Source organism: Oncorhynchus masou, chromosome 24 (assembly GCF_036934945.1).
Source record: "Oncorhynchus masou masou isolate Uvic2021 chromosome 24, UVic_Omas_1.1, whole genome shotgun sequence".
Lineage (NCBI taxonomy): Eukaryota > Metazoa > Chordata > Actinopteri > Salmoniformes > Salmonidae > Oncorhynchus > Oncorhynchus masou.
The window spans coordinates 88439003-88462451 of NC_088235.1; the positions used below are offsets into that span (position 1 = coordinate 88439003).

The window sequence follows — 23449 nt, forward strand, 5'->3', positions numbered from 1 at the left end:
TGCCATATTACTGATTTTCTTTCTGTATTTATTATAGGCAACACAGACCTAACATACTGGCCAGTAGGAAGTGCGCGCGCCCGCGCACACACACACAAACACGACTTGCCATCAGATATATTTAATAAATTAAAACATGGTACAAAAAAGAAACAATGTACATTTCATCCCCGCTCCAACCCTCCTCCTCCTCTCTCTTCGTCAGTGACAAACATACTCTCAGACAGTTCCCTTGACCATAGGATGAAGTCAACCCTAGACACTGATCTGAAGTCAGTCTTGCATCTTCAGTCCATAATGGTTAAATTGAGGACCCACTGAGGGTAAGCGGATCCTAGATCTTTATCTAATGGCCAACTTGTACCCAGAGCATTATCTCACAGCGTCACACTCACAGTATTTCATAATCTCCCAAAAACCACCCACCCAACCCCACCCCGTACCCCAAAAACACACACATGCTACATGTCTGCAGGCACCTAGTGACACAAAGAGAGATTGGACAGAGGTGATGTCATAAGGAAGCAGGAAGTACACATGGGAGCCAGCTGCTCCAGTTGTTTCATCCATCCTAAATGGTACCCTATTCTCTGATTTCCATCTATTCTCATGAAGTCATTTCAGACGCAGTCTCAATTCCATTCACAGAGAAGAGTTCCATTCCATCAGTCTCCAACTGCAAATACACCTGAATAATCTTTATGACATCACTGACTACCCCTCTCAGTCTCGTTCTAGGAAGACACCCGGTTGGGTGATAGGACTCAGGTTGCTTGTTGACAAGCACTGGTTAAGAGCAGTACGGTGTGTAGTTTGTTCTACTGGTTTATAGATCATACGAATGAGTTCAACTAGTCAATGGTTAGGACTGGTCAGTCAACCCAGGAAATATGGAGGTTAGTGGACTGTTGCAGTTCTTGTGTGTTGTGAGCAGAGAACATTTAAGTGGAGTACTCAGTATATGTACTGTATGTAGAGGAGGACTAAGAGAGTGTCAAATGGAGGGACGGGATATGTGTTTAAAAGGGGAGGGGGTGTCTGTGTTTGGTTGGAGAAAGTGATGAAGGTCCGATATAATTGCACTCAACAAGCGGGAAGGCAGACATTTGCTCACACTCATGCACACTGCATCAACACTGCACACACTCCCCTACACACACACACAACATGATTAATTGAGTTGCACGACTACAGTGACTGTACAGTCCACAGATAGGACAACACACCCTCACCTATTCCTTCCCCCTCCCCTCACAACACTCATCTCACCAACCTCTGCATCACTCTCTCCATCACCTCTTCTCCCTCCTCATTGATCGATCATTGGACATTCTAGACTCTTAAGGAAACTACAGTTGTGTGTGTGTGTGTGTGTGTGTGTGTGTAGCGCTGGACAGGGGCAGGACAGCAGACAGTATAATCCTCTGCTTTAGTCTAGTTGGTCAGTGGTTCAACCTTCAATCGGCACATAATTCCCCATAAAGGCAAATATCAAACTAAAATTAGACTAGTTCACCATGACATTCCAAAATAATTTTGGCAAACGTAAGAGCTTTGGGGAGCGTGAGTCGGTGTTGTATGGTATACGGTATGCTGTTAATGTGTGTCAGTCCACAGAATCCTGTTCCGTCATTGGTCCCTCTCTCTTCCTGTTTTGCAGCAGGACTGGCACCCCCTATGTTTCGTTATATAGATATGTGTGTGTGTGTGTGTGTGTGTGTGTGTGTGTGTGTGTGTGTGTGTGTGTGTGTGTATATAAATATATATATGAAGTTTACATACACTTGGGTTGGAGTCATTAAAACTAGATTTTCAAACACTCCACAAATTTCTTGTTCGCAAACTATAGTTTTGGTAAGTCAGTTAGGACTTTGTGCATGACAAGTAATTTTTCCAACAATTGTTTACAGACAGATTATTTCACTTATAAGTCACTGTATCACAATTCCAGTGGGTCAGAAGTTTACATACACTAAGTTGACTGTGCCTTTAAACAGCTTGGAAAATTCCAGAAAAGGATGTCATGGTTTTAGAAGCTTCTGATAGGCTAATTGACATCACTTGAGTCAATTGGAGGTGTACCTGTGGATGTATTTCAAGGCCTACCTTCAAACTCAGTGCCTCTTTGCTTGACATCATGGGAAAATCAAAAGATGTCAGCCAAGACCTCAGAAAAAAAATTGTAGACCTCCACAAGTCTGGTTCATCCTTGGGAGCAATTTCCAAACGCCTGAAGGTACCACGTTCAACTGTTAAAACAATAGTACGCAAGTATAAACACCATGGGACCACACAGCCGTCATACCGCTCAGGAAGGAGACATGTTCTGTCTCCTGGAGATGAACGTACTTTGGTGCGAAAAGTGCAAATCAATCCCAGAACAGCAGCAAAGGACCTTGTGAAGATGCTGGAGGAAACAGGTACAAAAGTATCTATATCCACAGTAAAACAAGTCCTATATCGGCATAACCTGAAAGGACGCTCAGCAAGGAAGAAGCCAATGCTCCAAAACCACCATAAAAAAGCCAGACTACAGTTTGCAACTGCACATGGGGACAAAGATCATATTTTTTTTTAAAGAAATGCCTTCTGGTCTGATGAAACAAAAATAGAACTGTTTGGCCATAATGACCATCGTTATGTCTGGAGGAAAAAGGGGGAGGCTTGCAAGCCGAAGAACACCATCCCAACAGTGAAGCACGGGGGTGGCAGCCTCATGTTGTGGAGCTGCTTTGCTGCCGGAGGGACTGGTGCCCTTCACAAAATAGATGGCGTCATGAGAAAGGATAATTATGTGGATATATTGAAGCAACATCAAGACATCAGTCGGGAAGTTAAAGCTTGGTCGCAAATGGGTCTTCACAATTGGACAATGACCCCAAGCATACTTCCAAAGTTGTGGCAAAATGGCTTTAAGGACAACAAAGTCAAGGTATTGGAGTGGCCATCACAAAGCCCTGACCTCAATCCCATAGAAAATGTGTGGGCAGAACTGAAAAAGCGGGTGCGAGAAAGGAGGCCTACAAACCTGACTTATTTACACCAGCTCTGTCATTAGGAATGGGCAGAAATTCACCCAACTTATTGTGGGAAGCTTGTGGAAGGCTAGCCGAAACGTTTGACCCAAGTGAAACAATTTAAAGGCAATGCTACCAAATACCAATTGAGTGTACGTAAACTTCTGACCCACTGGGAATGTGATGAAAGAAACAAAAGCTGAAATAAATCAATCTCTCTCTTATTCTGACATTTCATATTCTTAAAATAAAGTGGTGACCCTAACTGACCTAAGACAGGGAATTTTTTTACCAGGATTACATGTCAGGAATTGTGAAAAACTGAGGTATATATATATATATATATATATATATATATATATATATATATATATATATATATATACACACACACATACAGTACCAGTCAAAGGTTTAGACACCTACTTATTCAAGGTTTTTTTTATATATACTATTTTCTACATTGTAGAATAATAGTGAAAACAAACTATAAGATAGCACACATGGACTCATGTAGTAACCAAAAAAGTATTTAAAAAATTTAATATATTTGAGATTCTTCAAAGTAGCTACCCTTTGCCTTGATGACAGCTTTGCACACTCTTGGCATTCTTTCAACCAGCTTCACGAGGTAGTCACCTGGAATGCATTTCAATTTTACAGGTGTGCCCTGTTAAAAATTAATTTGTGGAATTTCTTTCCTTCTTAATGCGTTTGAGCCAATCAGTTGTGTTGTGACAAGGTATACAGAAGATGGTCTTTTACCAAATAGGGCTAAGTCCATATTATGGCAAGAACAGCTCAAATAAGCAAAGAGAAACAACAGTCCATTACTTTAAGACATGAAGGTCAGTCAAACAGAAACATCAAGAACCTTGAACGTTTCTTCAAGTGCAGTCACAAAAAACATCAAGCGCTATGATGAAACTGGCCCTCATGAGGACCGCCACAGGAAAGGAAGACCCAGAGTTACCTCTGGTGCAGAGGATAAGTTCATTAGAGTTACCAGCCTCAGAAATTGCATCCCAAATAAATGCTTCACAGAGTTCAAGTAACAGACACATCTCAACATCAACTGTTCAGAGGAGACTGTGACTCAGGGCCTTCATGGTCGAATTGCTGCAAATAAACCACTACTAAAGGACACCAATAAGAAGAATAGACTTGTTTGGGCCAAGAAACACAAGCAATGAACATTAGACCCGTGGAAATCTGTCCTTTGGTCTGATGAGTACAAATTTGCGATTTTTAGATCCAACTGCCGTGTCTTTGTGAGACGCAGAGTAGGTGAACGGATTATCTCTGCATGTGCGGTTCCCACCGTGAAGCATGGAGGAGGTGTAATGGTGCTTTGCTGGTGACACTGATTTATTTCGAATTCAAGGCACACTTACCCAGCATGGCTACCACAGCTTTCTGCAGCAATATGCCATCCCATCTGGTTTGCGCTTAGTGGGACTATCATTTGTTTTTCAACAGAACAATAACCCAACACACCTCCAGGCTGTGTAAGGGCTATTTGACCAAGAAGGAGAGTGATGGAGTGCTGCATAAGATGACCTGGCCTCCACAATCACCCAACCTCAACTCAATTGAGATGGTTTGGGATGAGTTGGATCGCAGAGTGAAGGAAAAGCAGCCAACAAGTGCTCAGCATGTGGGAACTCCTTCAAGACTTTTGGAAAAGCATTACATTTGAAGCTGGTTGAGAGAATGCCAAGAGTGTGCAAATTTGTCATCAACGCAAAGGGTGGCTACTTTGAAGAATCTCAAATATAAAATAGATTTTGATTTGGTTAACACTTTTTTGGTTACTATATAATTCTATATATGTGTTATTTCATAGTTTTGATGTCTTCCTTATTAATCTACAATGCAGAAAATAGTAAAAATAAAGAAAACCTTGAATGAGTAGGTGTGTCCTAACTTTTGACTGGTAATGTATATTTATTAGTTTTCTTTCCAAAGATACAAAGGTAAACTAGCTAGCTACGGACAGCAGGTACAGTACCACTATCATCTCAGATGCTAAACAACCAGGAAACAGCCTCTGAGCCACAGATGATCCCAATGCAACAACAGAGAGAGAAAGGAGAGAAAGAGGGTGAAGAGAGGGCATGCTGGGAGTTGAAGTCACAAAAGGGAAGGAGAGAAAGAGAGACAGGGGGAAAGAGAGGAAAGAAGGAGAGCAGCCTTCGTCAGACCGTTGAGTGGTGTGATAGAGCACCATTTTTCCAATGGTTGGCCTGTATGGGGAGGTGTTTTCTGTTCTAGGGGGAGGGTCTAGTTTCAATCGTCCAAGGAAAACTCCAGTGTTGAGGGGTTTGTGGGTACTGTGGTACCGTGGCATCCAGCCTGGGGAAGTCGTGGCAAGGTCAGGGTCAGTATTCAGTGGCGTACTCGGTCCCATGAAGCCCTCTGCAGACTAGTGTAAACTCCTTTACTATGTCCTTCACCCTCCGCTTATTGACTCGCTCTCTACAGGGAGAGCGGGAGGAGAAAGATGGGGTCAGACACAGAAAGAAAAGCTAACAGCAGCATTGCCTAGGTGAGTGAGCAAGTACGTGTGTGTGGTACCTGAGTATCTGTTGGGTGAAGGTGTCCTTCTGTTCTGTGGTGACCCTAGTGGAGGGGAAGCCTGCTGCCTGCAGCGCCTCTTTCAGCCACACAGTGAGAAGAGGGAAACAGTGCTTATTGAGACTGAACAGCACCTCAGCAAACTGGTCCATCAGACTACGAGATGAACCTCCCCCGATTGCCTGGAGAGAGAGAGGAAAGACCAGTCAATAAGGTGATATGTTTCAGTATACAGTAGGACATCTAAAATACATTAGCGAGGATGCATGTAGGTTTACCTCTAGTACAGCCTGCAGCAGTAGTTTTCCATCCTCCTGCACCACTCTGGCCACTGGGGGCACATCTGAGCAACGGGGCAACAACTCAGTCTACGGCACACACACAGGGACCAGAGAGAACCACAAAACTAAGAACACATTTCAACAAGATCCACCTTGGTTAACCAAAAACATACAGTTCCCTCTGTATTTATTTGGACAGTAAAGCTAAAACCTTGGCACTCTACTCCAACATTTTGGAGTTTATCAAATTAGGCAAAAGTCCAGAATGTCACCTTTTATTTGAGGGTATTTTCCTGCATATCTAGTCCCCCCATTTGAAGGTGTCATTAGTATTTGGACATATTCACTTATGGTGTATTAATGTAGTCAAAAGTTTAGTATTTGGTCCCATATTCCTAGCACGTAATGACTACATCAAGCTTGTGACTACAAACTTGTTGGATGCATTTGCAGTTTACTGTACATAAAGTTCTTTCATTTCTAAACAGCAAAACAGATATTAAAATACCCTCAAATACAAGGTGACATTCTTTACTAAAATACATTTGATCTCAAATCCAAAATGCTAGAGTATAGAGCAAAATAAAAAATGTTTAGCTTTACTGTCCAAATAAATACAGAGGGGCGTGTGTGTGTGTGTGTGTGTATGCTCACAAAGAACAAGCAGGTAGACTTCACTGTTGGAGCCTCTGGGAATTTGAGTGACAGTACTCCTACAGGAGAGAGAGGGGGGGGGGCATTAAAGAAACATAAAAATACAAAAGCTATACTATTTAAACTATTTAAAGGGCGACTGCACTTCCTGATTTGGCCTCATTTGAAAGATTGCTCATTAAGTGGCCATGACTGAAGACAAACGAGAGTGATCTTGGTGGTGTGGTTTGATCTGGGTGTGTTATTATCTCCTACCCTGGCAGGTACTGTTGTTTGTCCCTCCTGAGTCAGCGTAGCAACAACATAGCGTCTTCCTCAAAATAGTCACTTCCTATCAATTTTCAGAATTAATCTAAGATAAATCAAGAAATCTGTAATTAATTTAGACGTTTTTGCAGAGGAGATCTTAGTCAATTTTACATCTCGCTAAGGTGTTTGGTGCAGTATTTTGCAAGTAACTTTTTTTCTGAGAACGATAACGTCTACAACTTCATAATCTGCAAGCTGTGAAACTATCGTAAATAAAGTACAAGCTACACATTGTTCATCAGTGCCCAAAATCACTTGCTAGCTAAGTTCCAGCTCTGTGTTCACCACAGGCGAGTGGCAATGCGTGTACTTCAGTGCTGTTGTTTTTTACAGCTTTCTCCCTATTACCAGAGTGTGTCTATCTGGCAGTGTTTCATGGGGAATCATGTTACAAAGCAGGTCGCGGGGGACACAAGATGCTCGCAAATGGATTTTGGAATATTGACAGGTTGCAGTTATGATACAAGTGCGCTCTGATCGTCTCAATTCTAATTTTGCCCCAAAAGTGGCAGACTTGCGTGATTAACACTATCAAGCATCAGTCTGATATGCTGCATAAAGGACAGGTCTGTCTCACTGTCTGGAGGTTCTGGATGCTGTGATTGGATAGAGCGTGTGCAGCATTAAGATAGAGCTTAATTAGCACAGCTGCTTCTCTCGTGTTAGTGATCACTGGGCAAGTAAACATGATCGTAAACCCTCCAGTAACTCGTGACAAACTCCCTTAAGAAATTCAGTTTTGGACGAGACTGACTTTATGTCCAAATTTATCCGATTTACACTTTGAGGTCAATTTTGACACAAGAATGAATGTTTCTAACTCACATCCATGCCACATCGAACCAACTTCTCTGGATTTAAATGGCCTAAGGGGCAGTTGACCTTTAAACACTTTCTAACAGTTTTACAGTGTGCGTGTTAAAAGGGACGTGGCAACACACACACAATGATCAGTGTGCTTGTTGGAAGCAAAGAGACACACACTTACCACAATGGAACACAGCTTTCACGTCAAGACTCTCAGACAAGAAGAGATCTGGCTTCCGTTTGAGGGCCTACAGTAGGAGACAGACAGAGGCATGACACAGGGCAGGAGTCTGTTCCCCTACTCCATGGGTACACCCTCTCTCTGCCCCCCCCCTCCCCCCCACCACCACTCTTCTAGCCTCGTAGACAGAACTGTCTGCTTTAGACAACTCCTTTGTCATTGCCATGTTCAGCCGTTTACCCACAAGGTCAGGAACAACTTGTAGTCCGAGCTGAACAACAAGAGGCAAATTCTGATTCTCCCTGATCTCGTTCACTACCCATCTGGGATTTAACAGCATTGGATTGGTGTAGACAAAGTGTTTCTTACATCAATCCAATGTTTTTAAATCCTTGAGGGGGAGTTAATGTGAGTTGGGCTAAAGGAGTTGTCTATAGCAAGTAAACAGATGAAGCTACCAGGCTAGACTACTCCACTCTCCCTACGACAAACTACCATTCATAGAGTAAAGTACACAACTCTGCTCCAATGCAAACTCGGCAAACAAACTGGAGAAAAACAAAAATAGAAAATTATTCCAAACTTAAGTCAAAACTAAAGGCAATGATGGTTCTGTAGCTTTTGTATCAATTTCATTCTGATACACTATTTTTTCCTCCCTTTTTTGGCCTGGTTGGATTGAATATGCAACATAAGTAAGTAAAGTACATGTACGGATAAATACAACTGATACTGTAAGTAACTCATTCAGGATGGAGGAGGAGAGGGGGACAGAGGGAAGAGGAGAGGAGATCAGATCTATCCAAAGATTAAAGGAAGAAGAATGTAGAAGGAAGACAAAAATAAAAAAAAGAGGGCAACCAATTCGCCTGAATTGATTAATTAATGGAATATTAATTAATTTGGGCTTTGATTGGCACTGGGCTGGAATTACACCAGAAAAGGGGCGTGGCTCTGGGATTCTAACCAGTGAGGTCACTGGGAACTACATAGAAGTCGACCAATTAATCGGAATGGCCGATTAATTAGGGCCGATTTCAAGTTTTCATAACAATCGGAAATCTGTATTTTTGGACACCGATTTGGCCGTTTTTATTTTTTTAACACCTTTAACTAGGCAAGTTAGTTAAGAACACATTCTTATTTTCAATGACGGCCTAGGAACAGTGGGTTAACTGGCTGTTCAGGGGCCGAACGACAGATTTTTACTTTGTCAACTCTGGGATTCAATCTTGCAACCTTACGGTTAACTAGTCCAACGCTCTAACCACCTGCTTTACATTGCATTCCAAGAGGAGCCTGCCTGCTATGCGAATGCAGTAAGAAGCCACGGTAAGTTGCTTGCTAGCAATAAACTTATCTTATAAAAAACAATCAATCATAATCACTAGTTAACTACACATGGTTGATGATATTACTAGTTTATCTAGCGTGTCCTGCGTTGCATATAAGCGTGTCCTGCGTTGCGCATTCGCAACGAAGGACTGTCGTTGCTCCAATGTGTACCTAACCATAAACATCAATGCCTTTCTTAAAATCAATACACCGAAGTATATATTTTTAAACCTGCATATTTAGCTAAAAGAAATCCAGGTTAGCAGGCAATATTAACCAGGTGAAATTGTGTCACTTCTCTTGCGTTCATTGCACACAGAGTTAGGGTATATGCAACAGTTTGGGCTGCCTGGCTCGTTACGTAATTATGACATGACATTGAAGGTTGTACAATGTAACAGCAATATTTAGACTTGGATAACACCATTAGATAAAATACGGAACGGTTCCGTATTTCACTGAAAGAATAAACTTTTTATTTTTCGAGATGATAGTTTATGGATTCGACCATATTAAGGACCTAAGCAGTTCTTCGCAATGCTTCAAGCATTGGGCTGTTTATGACTTCAAGCCTATCAACTCCCGAGACTAGGCTGGTGTAACCGATGTGAAAAGGCTAGCTAGTTAGCGGGGTGCGCACTAATAGCGTTTCAAACGTCACTCGCTCTGAGACTTGGAGTAGTTGTTCCCCTTGCTCTGCAAGGGCCGTGGCTTTTGTGGGGCGATGGGTAACGATGCTTCGAGGGTGGCTGTTGTGTTCCTGGTTCGAGCCCAGGTAGGAGCGAGGAGAGGGACGGAAGCTATGCTGTTACACTGGCAATACTAAAGTGCCTATAAGAACATCCAATAGTCAAAGGTATATGAAATACAAATCGCATAGAAAGAAATAGTCCTATAATAACTATAACCTAAAACTTCTTACCTGGGAATATTGAAGACTCATGTTAAAAGGAACCACCAGCTTTCATATGTTCTCATGTTCTGAGCAAGGAACTTAAACGTTAGCTTTCTTACATGACACATATTGCACTTTTACTTTCTTCTCCAACACTTTGTTTTTGTATTATTTAAATCAAATTGAACATGTTTCATTATTTATTTGAGGCTAAATTGATTTTGATGTATTATATTAAGTTAAAATAAGTGTTCATTCAGTATTTTTGTAATTGTCATTATTACAATTATTATTCAAAATAAAAAAATAAAACAAAATCGGCCAATTAATCGATATCGGCTTTTTAGGTCCTCCAATAAATCGGTATCGGCGTTGAAAAATCATAATCGGTCGACCTCTAGAACTACATCCCAGGGTCGTGTTCAGTAGGACAACTGAACATGAAAATGTTTCTTATTGGACACGCTCAGTTTGTCCCTCCTTCTTTCAAAACATTCTCTTGTTTTTTGCCTACTGGACATGACCTTGGTGAACTCTGAACCGAACTCCCTCATCTTCAGACAAAGGTGTAGCTTCTGGTTAGAGCCCTGAGTATTGAAGAAGGCAGTCGGTCATTCAATAGCGCCACCTACTGTCCATTCTCTGCCCTGCCATTATGATGGGTCGCCCTTGGACCCTTTTTAACAAACAGAAAGAGAGAAGAGAGAGAGCTAGCGATAACGAGAGAGAGAGAGAGAGAGAACAAGAGAGGGACAAAGAGACAGAGAGAGACAGAGAATAAGAGACAGAAAGAGAGACAGACAGAGACAGAGAGAGAGAGACAGTGAGAGAGACAGCAAGAGAGAGAAAGAGAGAGACAGCAAGAGACAGACAGAGAGAGACAGCGAGAGAGAGAGCGAGAGAGAGAGAGAGACAGCGAGAGAGAGCGAGACAGCGAGAGAGACAGCGAGAGAGAGAGCGAGAGAGACAGCGAGAGAGAGAGCGAGAGAGACAGCGAGAGAGACAGCGAGAGAGACAGCGAGAGAGAGAGAGAGACAGCGAGAGAGAGAGAGACAGCGAGAGAGAGAGAGAGACAGCGAGAGAGAGAGAGAGACAGCGAGAGAGAGAGAGCAAGACAGCGAGAGAGACAGCGAGAGACAGCGAGAGAGACAGCGAGAGAGACAGCGAGAGAGACAGCGAGAGAGACAGCGAGCGAGAGAGACAGCGACAGAGACAGCGAGAGAGAGAGAGACAGCGAGAGAGAGAGACAGCGAGAGAGAGAGAGACAGCGAGAGAGAGAGACAGCGAGAGAGAGAGAGACAGCGAGAGAGACAGCGAGAGAGACAGCGAGCGAGAGAGACAGCGACAGAGACAGCGAGAGAGAGAGCGAGAGAGAGAGAGACAGCGAGAGAGAGAGAGAGACAGCGAGAGAGAGAGACAGCGAGAGAGAGAGAGACAGCGAGAGAGAGAGAGACAGCGAGAGAGAGAGAGAGACAGCGAGAGAGAGAGAGACAGCGAGAGAGAGAGAGACAGCGACAGAGACAGCGAGAGAGAGACAGCGACAGAGAGAGACAGCGACAGAGACAGCGAGAGAGAGAGAGACAGCGAGAGAGACAGCGAGAGAGAGAGAGACAGCGAGAGAGACAGCGAGAGAGAGAGAGACAGCGAGAGAGACAGCGAGAGAGAGAGAGAGACAGCGAGAGAGAGAGACAGCGAGAGAGAGAGACAGCGAGAGAGAGAGAGAGACAGCGAGAGAGAGAGAGACAGCGAGAGAGAGAGAGACAGCGAGAGAGAGAGAGAGACAGCGAGAGAGAGAGACACAGCGAGAGAGAGAGACACAGCGAGAGAGAGAGACACAGCGAGAGAGAGAGACACAGCGAGAGAGAGAGACACAGCGAGAGAGAGAGAGACAGCGAGAGAGAGAGACAGAGAGAGAGAGAGACAGCGAGAGAGCGAGAGACAGCGAGAGAGCGAGAGACAGCGAGAGACAGAGAGAGACAGCGAGAGACAGCGAGAGACAGAGAGACAGCGAGAGACAGAGAGGCAGCGAGAGACAGAGAGAGAGAGATTGAGAAACCCAAAGTGAATGAAATAAGAAACCAAAAACACACCTGAGCTTGGAGTTGCATAAATGAATCAACAATATCAGGATGATCCCTGGGTCCTAAAATATAATAAAGATGAAACTTAACAAATCATAAAGAGAATAATAATAATAATATACAAACAGCAACTCAACCGATTCAACAGTCATGTGGAAAGAAAAGAGAACAGAAAAGATCTCATTGAAATAATTGTCACACGTGAGTAAAGAACAAACAAAGGGGGAGAGAGAGGGAGGAGGGGCGTGTGAAGCTTTGGAAGAGTCTCAGAAAAACAGGAGCGGTTGAACGAACAGAAAACAGGTAGAGAGAGAAAACATGAGTTCCATTTGGAGATAAAAAAGAAAGTAGTAACGGGAGAAGGAATAAACCTAAAAATAACAAAAGTGGGTTTGGAGTGGGGAACCCAGGAGGCACCTCTGTGACGCTTCAGAGAAAAAGGGGCGTCCAGTCCCAAATCAACCCCTTGCCTCTACCCCCTTCCCCTGGACTAGCCCCTATGCATCTCTCCTAGACTATACACCCTAGGGGGTTGCAATGTCATACGATAGGCAATATGATGATTTCTGTGTGGCTTACAACTATCCATGTGCCAAGGGGTTAGGGGCTAGGGGTCGATTTGGGATTGGGTCAATAGAACCCCTGACCCCTACCCCCACCCACCCCCCAAAAGGTGAACACTTGGGAGGCAACCATTCCCTTCACTGTTCCCAGACTCCAAACAAGACCCAAGCCCCAACCTTATAGGCTTATTCAGTGGGGTGCAACCCAGATAGAAATGCAATGTATAGAGCACACACAATTCCGTTCTGTAAAACCGAGAGGGCTGTCTATTCTACACAATACATTTCTATATGAACGTTGTTCTGCAACAACATTCTGTAACGTTGCACCATACTGTATAAGATACAGGCCACAGTGTAACATTTAAGGTCACCTGCTCAGAAAGAAAGAGTTCAAGAAAGCAGGAGAGGCAGCCATTATCAATCAAACACAGTCAAAGCAGAAGAGGGGGAGTAGGGAATGAGAGGACAACTAAAAAGGGAGAAGAGAGGGCTGGACAGTATTCAGATAACAACCACTGGATAATGTCAGTGTGAAAAACAGAACTTCCTTCTAATGCTTTTTCTTTTCTAATTCTCCATAGCAGCACAGGAGGACAGAGGATGCATATCAATAATCTAATGTGACTTCCTCTCCTCATTGCCTCCCCTTCATCTGTACTCATCTAAAAACACTGCAATATGATGCAATAGGTGTTTAACTGTCCAGCTCCAAGGAGAGGAGACAAGGACTTTAGACTACTGAGATGCATCCATTGTATTTCCCCTGCTGCTGAAAGCAGGTGTGTGCAGGTTTCCTGTCAATCAAAATCACCCAAAAGAAAAACAGACATTTTGCACACCCCTCCCCTGCAGGACCCCCTACCTTGCTGGAAGATGGAGAGTGTTACCGAGGTAACCAGCTCAAATAGAGCCTTGATGGGAGGGAAGTTGTCCGTCTCACTGGCAAATATATGGACCATCTGTCAAATACAACCACAGATGGTTTCACACTGGTTATGGTGTTTGTGTGTGTGTGCCTCTGATGCGTGTGTATTGTGTTGGCGTGAGTGTGTGTGTACCTGTCGTGTGAGGTCCAGTGCTGAAGCTTGTGGTATGGTACTGTACATCTGTCCTAGCATCTCACTGAGCTGAGACACCATGGGGGCAAAGTCATGGAGGAGAGTCCTCACCGACTTCTCAAAGATAGCACACACGGCCTGAGAGGAGGGAGGGAAATAGGGGAGAGTGAAACTGTTCATTTTCAGCTTATTCAGGTCAGATTGTTTTATGCTTCAGATATTAAAACATCACTATAGGTCTGTCCAGTGTGTGCTTGTCTCACCTCCACCACCTGAGAGTCGTTGAGCCACTTGCTGAGGACCGTCTGAATGAGAGCAAAGACCTGCTGTAGGACCACCACCACCTAGAACACACACCGGTTAGTTTGATTAACCTAGACAACGCTAAACACTCCCACTGAGCTGACGTGTGCCTGGGTGTTGATAGTGATGTCTCTCACCGGGTTAGGTCCTGGTGGTGGCGGGGCTGTTTTGACAGGTGGCGCTGTGCCCTCTCCTGATTCGTCCTCCTGCTTGCTGATGTCCAGCGTAGTGAAGAGATTAGATAACAGACCCAGGATGTGGATTATCGCTAGTTTATTGGACGGGTTGGGCTGGAGAGAGGGATGAGGGAGGTAGAGAAAGACGAGAAAGTAAGTCATTAGCTTCAGGGAGACAGACAAACAAGATTTGCCATGTCTTAACAAGTGAAACAAAAAGAGAGACAGTGAAAGAACATGAAAGAGAGAGGGATGAAGTGAAAAGGACAGAACTTCTTCTAAAGAAGTGAAAGAGAGAAGAGATGATTTTGGGTGCGTCAGTCAGTTGATGGCTTCTTCTTTCTGCAGATTTCAGACACATGCTCTCCAGAGTGACAACACTAATTAAAGCTTTGTTAGTACCGATTTAATCACCGCTCTGTATCCATGACAACGGAACTGCGGCGTACAAGGGAGGTGTAATGCAGCTGGGCTGACTCCCTTCGCTTAATGAGCAATGTTGCTACTGAACACACACACACACACTTCAGAGTTGAGATAGGTGTGTGCAACTTGGACTTATACCCAAATCATTCACTGACGTCAATGGGTGTCAAATTTGAGTCGAGTGTCCAGATCTTAAGTCAGAATGCCACCCTAAATGCATAAAAACAGACAATGGTTGTACTGTAGCTTACAATATAGTGCATGTGCAGTTTCACCTCTTGCCTCAAGGTGCCAGTGTTTGTCAGGCTGCACAGACAACCTGATTCCCTAGTCTGACGTCATGGCTATAAATCACACAACCAGACAGGTAGAAAGGGAGAGAGGGAGAGAAAGAGACAGGCAGCGAGAGCAGAGGCAGAGAGGCAGAGCAGAGAGAGACAGCGAGAGGAGGCAGAGAGAGAAAGATAGCGAGAGAGGCCGAGAAAGGAGAAAGGCCGCAAGAGAAGGAGAGGCAGAGTGGAGAGCGAGAGGAGGCAGAGGAGAAAGACAGCGAGAGGAGAGGCAGAGAGGCGAGAGAAAGTGAGAGGAGAGGCAGAGAGGAGAGAGAGAGAGAGGCAGCGAGAGGAGAGAGAGGCAGTGAGAGGAGAGGCAGCGAGAGGAGAGGCAGCGAGAGGCAGCGAGAGGAGAGGCAGCGAGAGGAGAGGCAGCGAGAGGAGAGGCAGCGAGAGGAGAGGCAGAGAGGAGAGAGAGAGACAAGCAGCAAGAGGCAGAGAGGAGAGAGAGAGACAAGCAGCGAGAGGAGAGGCAGAGAGAGACAGGCAGAGAGGAGAAATAAGGCAGAGAGTCAGGCAGCGAGAGGAGAGGCAGAGAGGAGAACGAGAGAGACAGGCAGCGAGAGGAGAGGCAGAAAGAGAGTGAGACCGGCAGCGAGAGGAGAGGCAGAGGAGAACGAGAGAGACAGACAGCGAGAGGAGAGGCAGAGAGAGAACAAGAGAGACAGGAGAGAGGAGAGGCAGAGAGGAGAACGGGAGAGACAGGCAGCGAGAGGAGAGGCAGAGAGGAGAACGAGAGAGACAGGCAGAGAGGCGAAAGGAGAGGCAGAGAGAGAGTGAGACCGGCAGCGAGAGGAGAGGCAGAGGAGAACGAGAGAGACAGACAGCGAGAGGAGAGGCAGAGAGGAGAACGAGAGAGACAGGCAGCGAGAGGAGAGGCAGAGAGGAGAACGAGAGAGACAGGCAGCGAGAGGAGAGGCAGAGAGAGAGTGAGACCGGCAGCGAGAGGAGAGGCAGAGGAGAACGAGAGAGACAGACAGCGAGAGGAGAGGCAGAGAGGAGAACGAGAGAGACAGGCAGCGAGAGGAGAGGCAGAGAGGAGAACGAGAGAGACAGGCAGCGAAAGGAGAGGCAGAGAGAGAGTGAGACCGGCAGCGAGAGGAGAGGCAGAGAGGAGAACGAGAGAGACATGCAGCGAGAGGAGAGGCAGAGAGGAGAACGAGAGAGACAGGCAGCGAGAGGAGAGGCAGAGAGGAAAACGAGAGAGACAGGCAGCGAGAGGAGAGGCAGAGAGAGAGTGAGACCGGCAGCGAGAGGAGAGGCAGAGGAGAACGAGAGAGACAGACAGCGAGAGGAGAGGCAGAGAGGAGAACGAGAGAGACAGGCAGCGAGAGGAGAGGCAGAGAGGAGAACGAGAGAGACAGGCAGCGAGAGGAGAGGCAGAGAGAGAGTGAGACCGGCAGCGAGAGGAGAGGCAGAGGAGAACGAGAGAGACAGACAGCGAGAGGAGAGGCAGAGAGGAGAACGAGAGAGACAGGCAGCGAGAGGAGGCAGAGAGGAGAACGAGAGAGACAGGCAGCGAGAGGAGAGGCAGAGAGGAGAACGAGAGAGACAGGCAGCGAGAGGAGAGGCAGAGAGGAGAACGAGAGAGACAGGCAGCGAGAGGAGAGGCAGAGAGGAGAACGAGAGAGACAGGCAGCGAGAGGAGAGGCAGAGAGGAGAACGAGAGAGACAGGCAGCGAAAGGAGAGGCAGAGAGAGAGTGAGACCGGCAGCGAGAGGAGAGGCAGAGAGGAGAACGAGAGAGACATGCAGCGAGAGGAGAGGCAGAGAGGAGAACGAGAGAGACAGGCAGCGAGAGGAGAGGCAAAAATATCCTCAGTGTACAACGTAAAACACCAAATAATGCATGCAGAGCAGAATTAGGTCGATACCCACTAATTATACAAATCCAGAAAAGAGACGTTCCATTCTACAACCATCTAAAAGGAAGCGATTCCCAAACCTTCCATAAAGCCGTCACCTACAGAGAGATGAATCTGGAGAAGAGTACCCTAAGCAAGCTGGTCCTGGTGCTCTGTTCAGAAACACACCCCACAGAGCCCCAGGATAGCAACACAATTAGGCCCAACCAAATCATGAGAAATCAAAAAGATAATTGCTTGACACATTGGAAAGAATTCACAAAAAACAGAGAGTACTCAGTGGCAAAATACCTGACCACTGACTGACCCAAACTTAAGGAAAGCTTTGACGATGTACAAACTCAGTGAGTATAGCATAGCCACCAAAGTACGTTCATCTCTAGGAGACAGAACGCGTCTCCTTCTTGAGCGGTATGACGGCTGCGTGGTCCCATGGTGTTTATACTTGCGTACTATTGTTTGTACAGATGAACGTGGTACCTTCAGGCATTTGGAAATTGCTCCCAATGATGAACCAGACATCTGGAGGTCTACAATTTTTCTTCTGAGGTCATGGCTGATTTCTTTTGATTTTCCCATGATGTCAAGCAAAGAGGCACTGAGTTTGAAGGTAGGCCTTGAAATACATCCACAGGTACACCTCCAATTGACTCAAATTATGTCAATGAGCCTGTCAGAAGCTTCTAAAGCAATGACATCATTTTCTGGAATTTTCCAAGATTTAAAGGCACAGTCAACTTAGTGTTTGTAAACTTCTGACCCACTGGAATTGTGATGCAGTGAATCATAAGTGAAATAATCTGTCTGTAAACAATTGTTGGAAAAATTACTTGTGTCATGCGCAAAGTAGATGTCCCAAACAACTTGCCAAAACTAGTTTGTTAACAAGACATTTGTGGAGTGGTTGAAAACCAAATTTTAATGACTCCAACCTAAGTGTAAACTTTGACTTCAACTGTACATAATACAACATGTGTAATGTCTTTATTTTGGAACTTCTTTGAGTGTAATGTTTACTGTTCATTGTTATCGTTTATAACACTTTTGTATATTATCTACTTCACATGCTTTGGCAATGTTAACATATATTTCCCATGTCAATAAAGCCCCTTGAATTGAATGAAAGAGAGAGAAAGAGAGAGATGAAACTCTTCATTTGAACTGACATCTCTTTTCACCCAGACACTCAAGTCTCTGCTGACTCCAGAACAATAGATCAGGGGAGAGAGACTAATTCAACACTGATAATGTCACATCCTTATTTTTAGTTAATGTCAGCCCTTTATTTTAAGAAAATGTCAAAACCCTATTTTGAGCTCCTATATGAAGGCCCACATTCATTAGATGTGACATTTAATAAAGTAAGAATCTGGTGTGTGTGTGCTGTGTCAGAGTGGGTGTGTCTTATGTCCCTGTGATTCAGTAACCCATTGCTTAATGATGAAGCCAATCTGGTCCCACAGAGAAATGTTCAACTGTTCATATGGACACAGTCCAACAGAGACAGAGACCAAGAGATAGAGAGAGAGTTGCATCCATGCAGACACAAGGTCTGTTCATATGGCCCCAGTCCAATAGAGGACAGTATGCCACTTTAACAGTTACCACAGTGTGTGTTGTGTGTGTGTACCGTCTCATCCGCTAGTTTCTCAAGTTGCTGTATGTAGGGTGTAATGAGGGAGTGCAGGTTCCTCAGTATCTCCTCTACAGGCAGAGCAGACAGCAGGAAGCCCAAGGCCTGCATCAGCCACATACACTGACTGGTCTGAAGTGGGAGAGAGGAAGGGAGGAGAGGTAGGGTGAGGAAGAGAGAGGAGGAAGAGGAAGAGGGAGGAAGAGAGAGAGGAAGAGGGAGGGAGAGAGAACATTATACATTTCCAGGCCTTTGAAAGATAATGTGACTCTTTGTGTAAGTGCTGTTTGCTAGCTGCCATCCATCAGTCTTGTCACCAGCTCCAACCTTGCTCTTTGCTTTCATGACAGAATGGGCTGACTCATTCTATTGTCTGGTGTAAACTTCCTGTGCTAAATTTTATTTTATTGAATACGCTCATTGTTGCATGTAATAAATGCAAAGATAATAAAGTTATTTGAATTTTGACACTGTCCCAGATTTTCATTATACATGTTTAGAGTGGGTCCAGTGAGTTGGCACATTGGGAATTTGGCTTGCATTATTTACAGACAGGACTAGAACTGACCTTGTGAATCTGCTTGATCAGCACCTCCTGTGAAGAGAGGATAGCAGATGTATCAGTAGAATTATTTATATTGACGCAAATGTAATAAAACATGAAATGTGATATACAGCACACACACAAACCTGTGATACAGCTACTATATTTGTAGCGTAGGGCGGCAGGTCGAATTTGCATTCTCTGCAGATCTTCTTGAGTGTGGAGACAGAGGAGACGGAGAGGTCTGGGTTCCCCAAGGCCTGGAGTACCAGAGGTAAAACACTACTCAACATAACCGGGTGGTCTGCCAACCACTCTGCTAAAGCTCCTACAGGGAGGGAGGAACACAGTGGATGAAAGAATTTAAGACAGTAATACTGTACGCTACAGGAGACAAACAAAGGAGTCTGATGCTTTTGATAGGGTTCGTTCCTTACGTCGTCCTTTGTCAATCATTGGTTCATTGTTGAAATTAGCATTATGACAATATCTTTAATTAAATCATTCAAAAACCTTTATTCATGCAATTGCAGACAGAAGTTGACAAACAGGAACATAGCACGCATGTTTCTGAGTAAGTTCTGCATGCAACAAAAGGTCTCCAGTGGTTTTATTAAACCCTAAGTCACGCCCTGGTGATGTCACTGCCGACATCATCATCCTCTACTCCTGGGACCAAAACCATGCCTACAAAGCTGTATAAACAGGGCCTTTATTGTTAGCTAAACACTTAGCAGTAAATGTCCCCTTCCCCCAAAGTTGATTTATTGTGGAATGTTTACCTAGTCTTATCTCCTTCAGTCCCTTGCAGAGTTCTGTCTTAGTCACACATTGAGTGAGTGAATGAGAAAACAACTGTGGAACAATTCTAAAACCTTATAACCCATCCCCTTCTATTAATATAACATAAGCATAATCAATTCTTCTAAGACATCAAACATTTGTACAGCCCCAAATCATGACAGCTAGGTGAATCCTGACACTTTTCCTGTCCAATTTTTTTTTCTCCTTGTGATTCCCTGGATGAACAAGACACAAAGAAATGACAGCTATGACCATATCAATACCTATAGTGAACATAACGGTGTCTGCCAGTTGGACGTTGTTGATGCTAATTCTGGGGATGAGTCCAATCAGGCCTGGGATGACATCAGAGTAGTTGACATCTATTGTCTCCGCTATCGACTGGAACCCATATAACAACGCTTCTGTATGCTGGAAGAGACAAACGGCTTCAGACAGTGTGTGGGTGTTCAGTGTGTGTGTGTGTGTGTGTGTGTGTGTGTACACACTGTACCTGCCATGACGAGGCTTGTTCTGTGTTGGTCAGTATTCGTCCTAGTTTCTCATACAGGTTACTGAGCAGCTCAGCTCCTAGCATCTCATACACATACATCAGAGTGTCGGAGATATCCACCCTGGAACACACGTGTTACCAACAGAAGGCAAGGTTTTGTTATAGAGGTGGAACTATCAATACTATGGGGGAAAGTGGTGTGTTTACAAGGTTCCTTTTTTAGTCCACTGCTTTTTTCTATTGAGTTAACATGTACAAAGCATGTGTTGCCAGGGATGCAAACTAGTGATACTTTTTTTTTTTGCTTTAACTAATTAAGCAACAAATAATATGACCTACATGATCAGTCTCTGTGTGTAAAATAAAACGTGGTTACTGTGAACCTAACACACAGCTAAAAAATGTAAAGAAAGCAATCCAATGTTATTTGTTGCCTAGACTTTACTGCAAATGACACTCAAGTCTTGAGAAAAAAACAATACACTGATATTACAGTTAGCCATGACAGCCTTTATAATAGAACACTTGTGACCACACATACATATTGCACTTGGGGGGAAAAAAAACAGTAGAAATAGAATGAAACAAACAGGCATTCTATTTTTGCTCTTTTATAGTGGCCACTATAGACATCGATCAAGTGCACAAGGCTACATGTGTGCAAAGATAACGTTCACTGAGTAAAACATGTAATAACCCCCTCACTCACATGTGTTACTGTCAAGTTCAACACAACAAAACAATATCTTTGGGCTCCACTGCACATTGTTACATTGTCCACAGGCAGAAAGTGTACATCTGTTCTACAATATGCCAGCAAAAGCGAGAAAGAGGGAAGGTTTTTAGTGTTCCTATCAACTCTATAATGGCATCCAGTTTAATAAGCCAGGTCCAGCTCCAGCTACACTGGATTCCTGAATCCACTTGTTTAATAACAAGCAACGCCTCATTTTTACTTAATTCTCTCATTCTGAAAATTAACCACATACTGTAGAGGGAAAACATTAGTTAAAAAATAGCTGGTTAGTTCGTTAGCTAGTTAACCACATTAGCTAGCTAACGTTACTTTATTAGCAAGCAATTTTTCACACCATAAACTCGATTATGTGATCAAATAAGTTGGCTAATGTTGCTCAACATTTCTCTGGCTAGCTAACGGGAAAATAGGATCCAGCTAGCAAAATACTTAACAATGCTAATACTTGTTCCACCTCTTTCTCCCTCGCCTCAAACTTTCCAAATGCCAGTAGTTTTCGGTTACAGCTCATGAAGTACGCTTCATCACCTTCTCACCCAGTCTCCGTGGTCAGGCTTCTCACCTCTTCCTTATCGTTCAGGGGACGCGCTGCCTTTCCAGAGCGCGCGCCGATGCTGTAACTAGTAAGTTGGTTGTCTCTTCTTTCTTCAACAGCGTGCTGCGCTGCATTCTGCTGTTATGTAAACGATTGGCTGAGCCTTGGATACTGCAGCCAATATTGCTCCAAACGCTAATCACTCGTTCGCTTACAGCCAGGAGTGATATTTTCTCATCGGATCTACACGGATCACGTAGGTCACCTATTTTGGATTCAAAACAGCGAATTTTGCCAATATGTGACAAGTATGCATCCCCGGTTTACACCTGAAATCAGCACACCAAGACAGTCGTGAAGAGGGCACAACAAAACCTATTTCTCAGGAAACTGAAAATATTTGGCATGGGTCCTCAGATCCTCAAAAGGTTTTACAGCTGCACCATTGAGAGCATCCTGACGGTTTGCATCACTGCCTGGTATGGCAACTGCTCGGCCTCTGAGGGTACAGAGGGTAGTGCGTTTGGCCCAGTACATCACCGGGGCAAAGCTTCCTGCCATCCAGGACCTCTATATCAGGCGGTGTCAGAGGAAGGCCCTAAAAATTGTCAAAGACTCCAGCCACCCTAGTCATAGACAGTTCTCTCTGCTACTGCACGGCAAGCTGTACCGGAGCGACAAGTCTAGGAACAAGAGGCTTCTAAACAGCTTCTACACCCAAGCCATAAGACTCCTGAACAGCTAATCAAATGGCTACCCATATTATTTGCACCACCCTTCTTCTACACTGCTGCTACTCTCTGTTATTATCTATGCATAGTAACTTTAATAACTCTGCCTACATGTACATATTACCTCAATTGCCACGACACCGGTGCCCCCGCATTGTTATTTTACTGCTGCTCTTTAATTATTTGTTTTTCTTATCTCTTACTTTTTTTGGTTGGGATTTACTAAAAACTGCATTGTTAGTTAGGGCTTATAAGTAAGCATTTCACTAAGGTTTACACCTGTTGTATTTGGAGCATTTGAAATAGAAGGCACCATTTAACTCTGCAGGGACTAACAGCAGGGCTTGATTTCATACTGTGCTGTTAGTAATGTGCTTCTGAGCATCTGATGATCTGTTACTCAGACAAAGGTTTTCATCCGTGCCCTCTCAGCTGCCACTTAACTTACAGGCTGGTATAATCACACACACTCACCTGCTGACCAATAGACCGGTCAGCAAATCCTCTCACACACACACACAAACCTGTAGATCCTGAACTGTTCCTTCTCATCTGAGGACCATGATGCATACTCCTGGTCAGAGGGGAACTGGGCTTTATGCAGCAGAACATCCACCAGCTGGAAATACACTGGCCTATAAACCTGCAGATACACCGCCTGTCTCTCAGGGTCAAACGACATGATGTCGTCCTGGAAATAGAGAAAGTGTGTGCTGTTAAGTGGTGGTATTCTGAACAGGGTAGTTGGGGTTAGGGTGTATCGTTAGTGACCTGGGTAAAAGTGTAGGGGACTGGGTTACAGTGCAGGGGTTAGGGTGTAATGTTAGTGTCCTGGGTTAAAGTGTAGGGGACTGGGTTACAGTGCAGGGGTTAGGGTGTAATGTTAGTGTCCTGGGTTAAAGTGTAGGGAACTGGGTTACAGTGCAGGGGTTAGGGTGCATACCTGTAGTGTGTACCAGAAAGTGAGTGTGAGGGAGCTGGTCGTCTCGTTGACTGGGTAGTGTCCTGGTATCCCAGTACAGAACATGATCATGTTGACCAAAGCCAGAAAACCCTGCCAGTGCTCTACCTGCTCCAAAAGAGCTCTGAG

The 23449-nt window shown here is 44.5% G+C and overlaps 1 protein-coding gene across 4 annotated transcripts in view; it reads right to left on the minus strand.

The window, feature by feature from the left end:
• Positions 1-11: 11 nt before the first annotated feature.
• ipo13b (importin 13b) overlaps positions 12-23449 on the minus strand; it is a 52518-nt gene continuing 29080 nt past the window's right edge. For 3 of the 4 annotated variants that reach the window (XM_064935484.1, XM_064935483.1, XM_064935485.1), the window contains 17 exons: positions 23303-23444; positions 22884-23050; positions 20337-20457; positions 20107-20254; positions 19186-19367; positions 19064-19090; positions 18493-18627; positions 14202-14354; positions 14025-14105; positions 13762-13899; positions 13566-13662; positions 12147-12199; positions 7827-7893; positions 6530-6588; positions 5873-5962; positions 5595-5776; positions 12-5495 (listed from right to left, as the gene is read on the minus strand). In XM_064935484.1, the coding sequence (XP_064791556.1) occupies positions 5399-5495; positions 5595-5776; positions 5873-5962; positions 6530-6588; positions 7827-7893; positions 12147-12199; positions 13566-13662; positions 13762-13899; positions 14025-14105; positions 14202-14354; positions 18493-18627; positions 19064-19090; positions 19186-19367; positions 20107-20254; positions 20337-20457; positions 22884-23050; positions 23303-23444 (1939 nt within the window). In that variant the 3' untranslated portion in view covers positions 12-5398. Of the gene's footprint in view, positions 5496-5594; positions 5777-5872; positions 5963-6529; positions 6589-7826; positions 7894-12146; positions 12200-13565; positions 13663-13761; positions 13900-14024; positions 14106-14201; positions 14355-18492; positions 18628-19063; positions 19091-19185; positions 19368-20106; positions 20255-20336; positions 20458-22883; positions 23051-23302; positions 23445-23449 lie in introns of those variants that run through there. The other variant, XM_064935486.1, reaches the window with a different exon arrangement.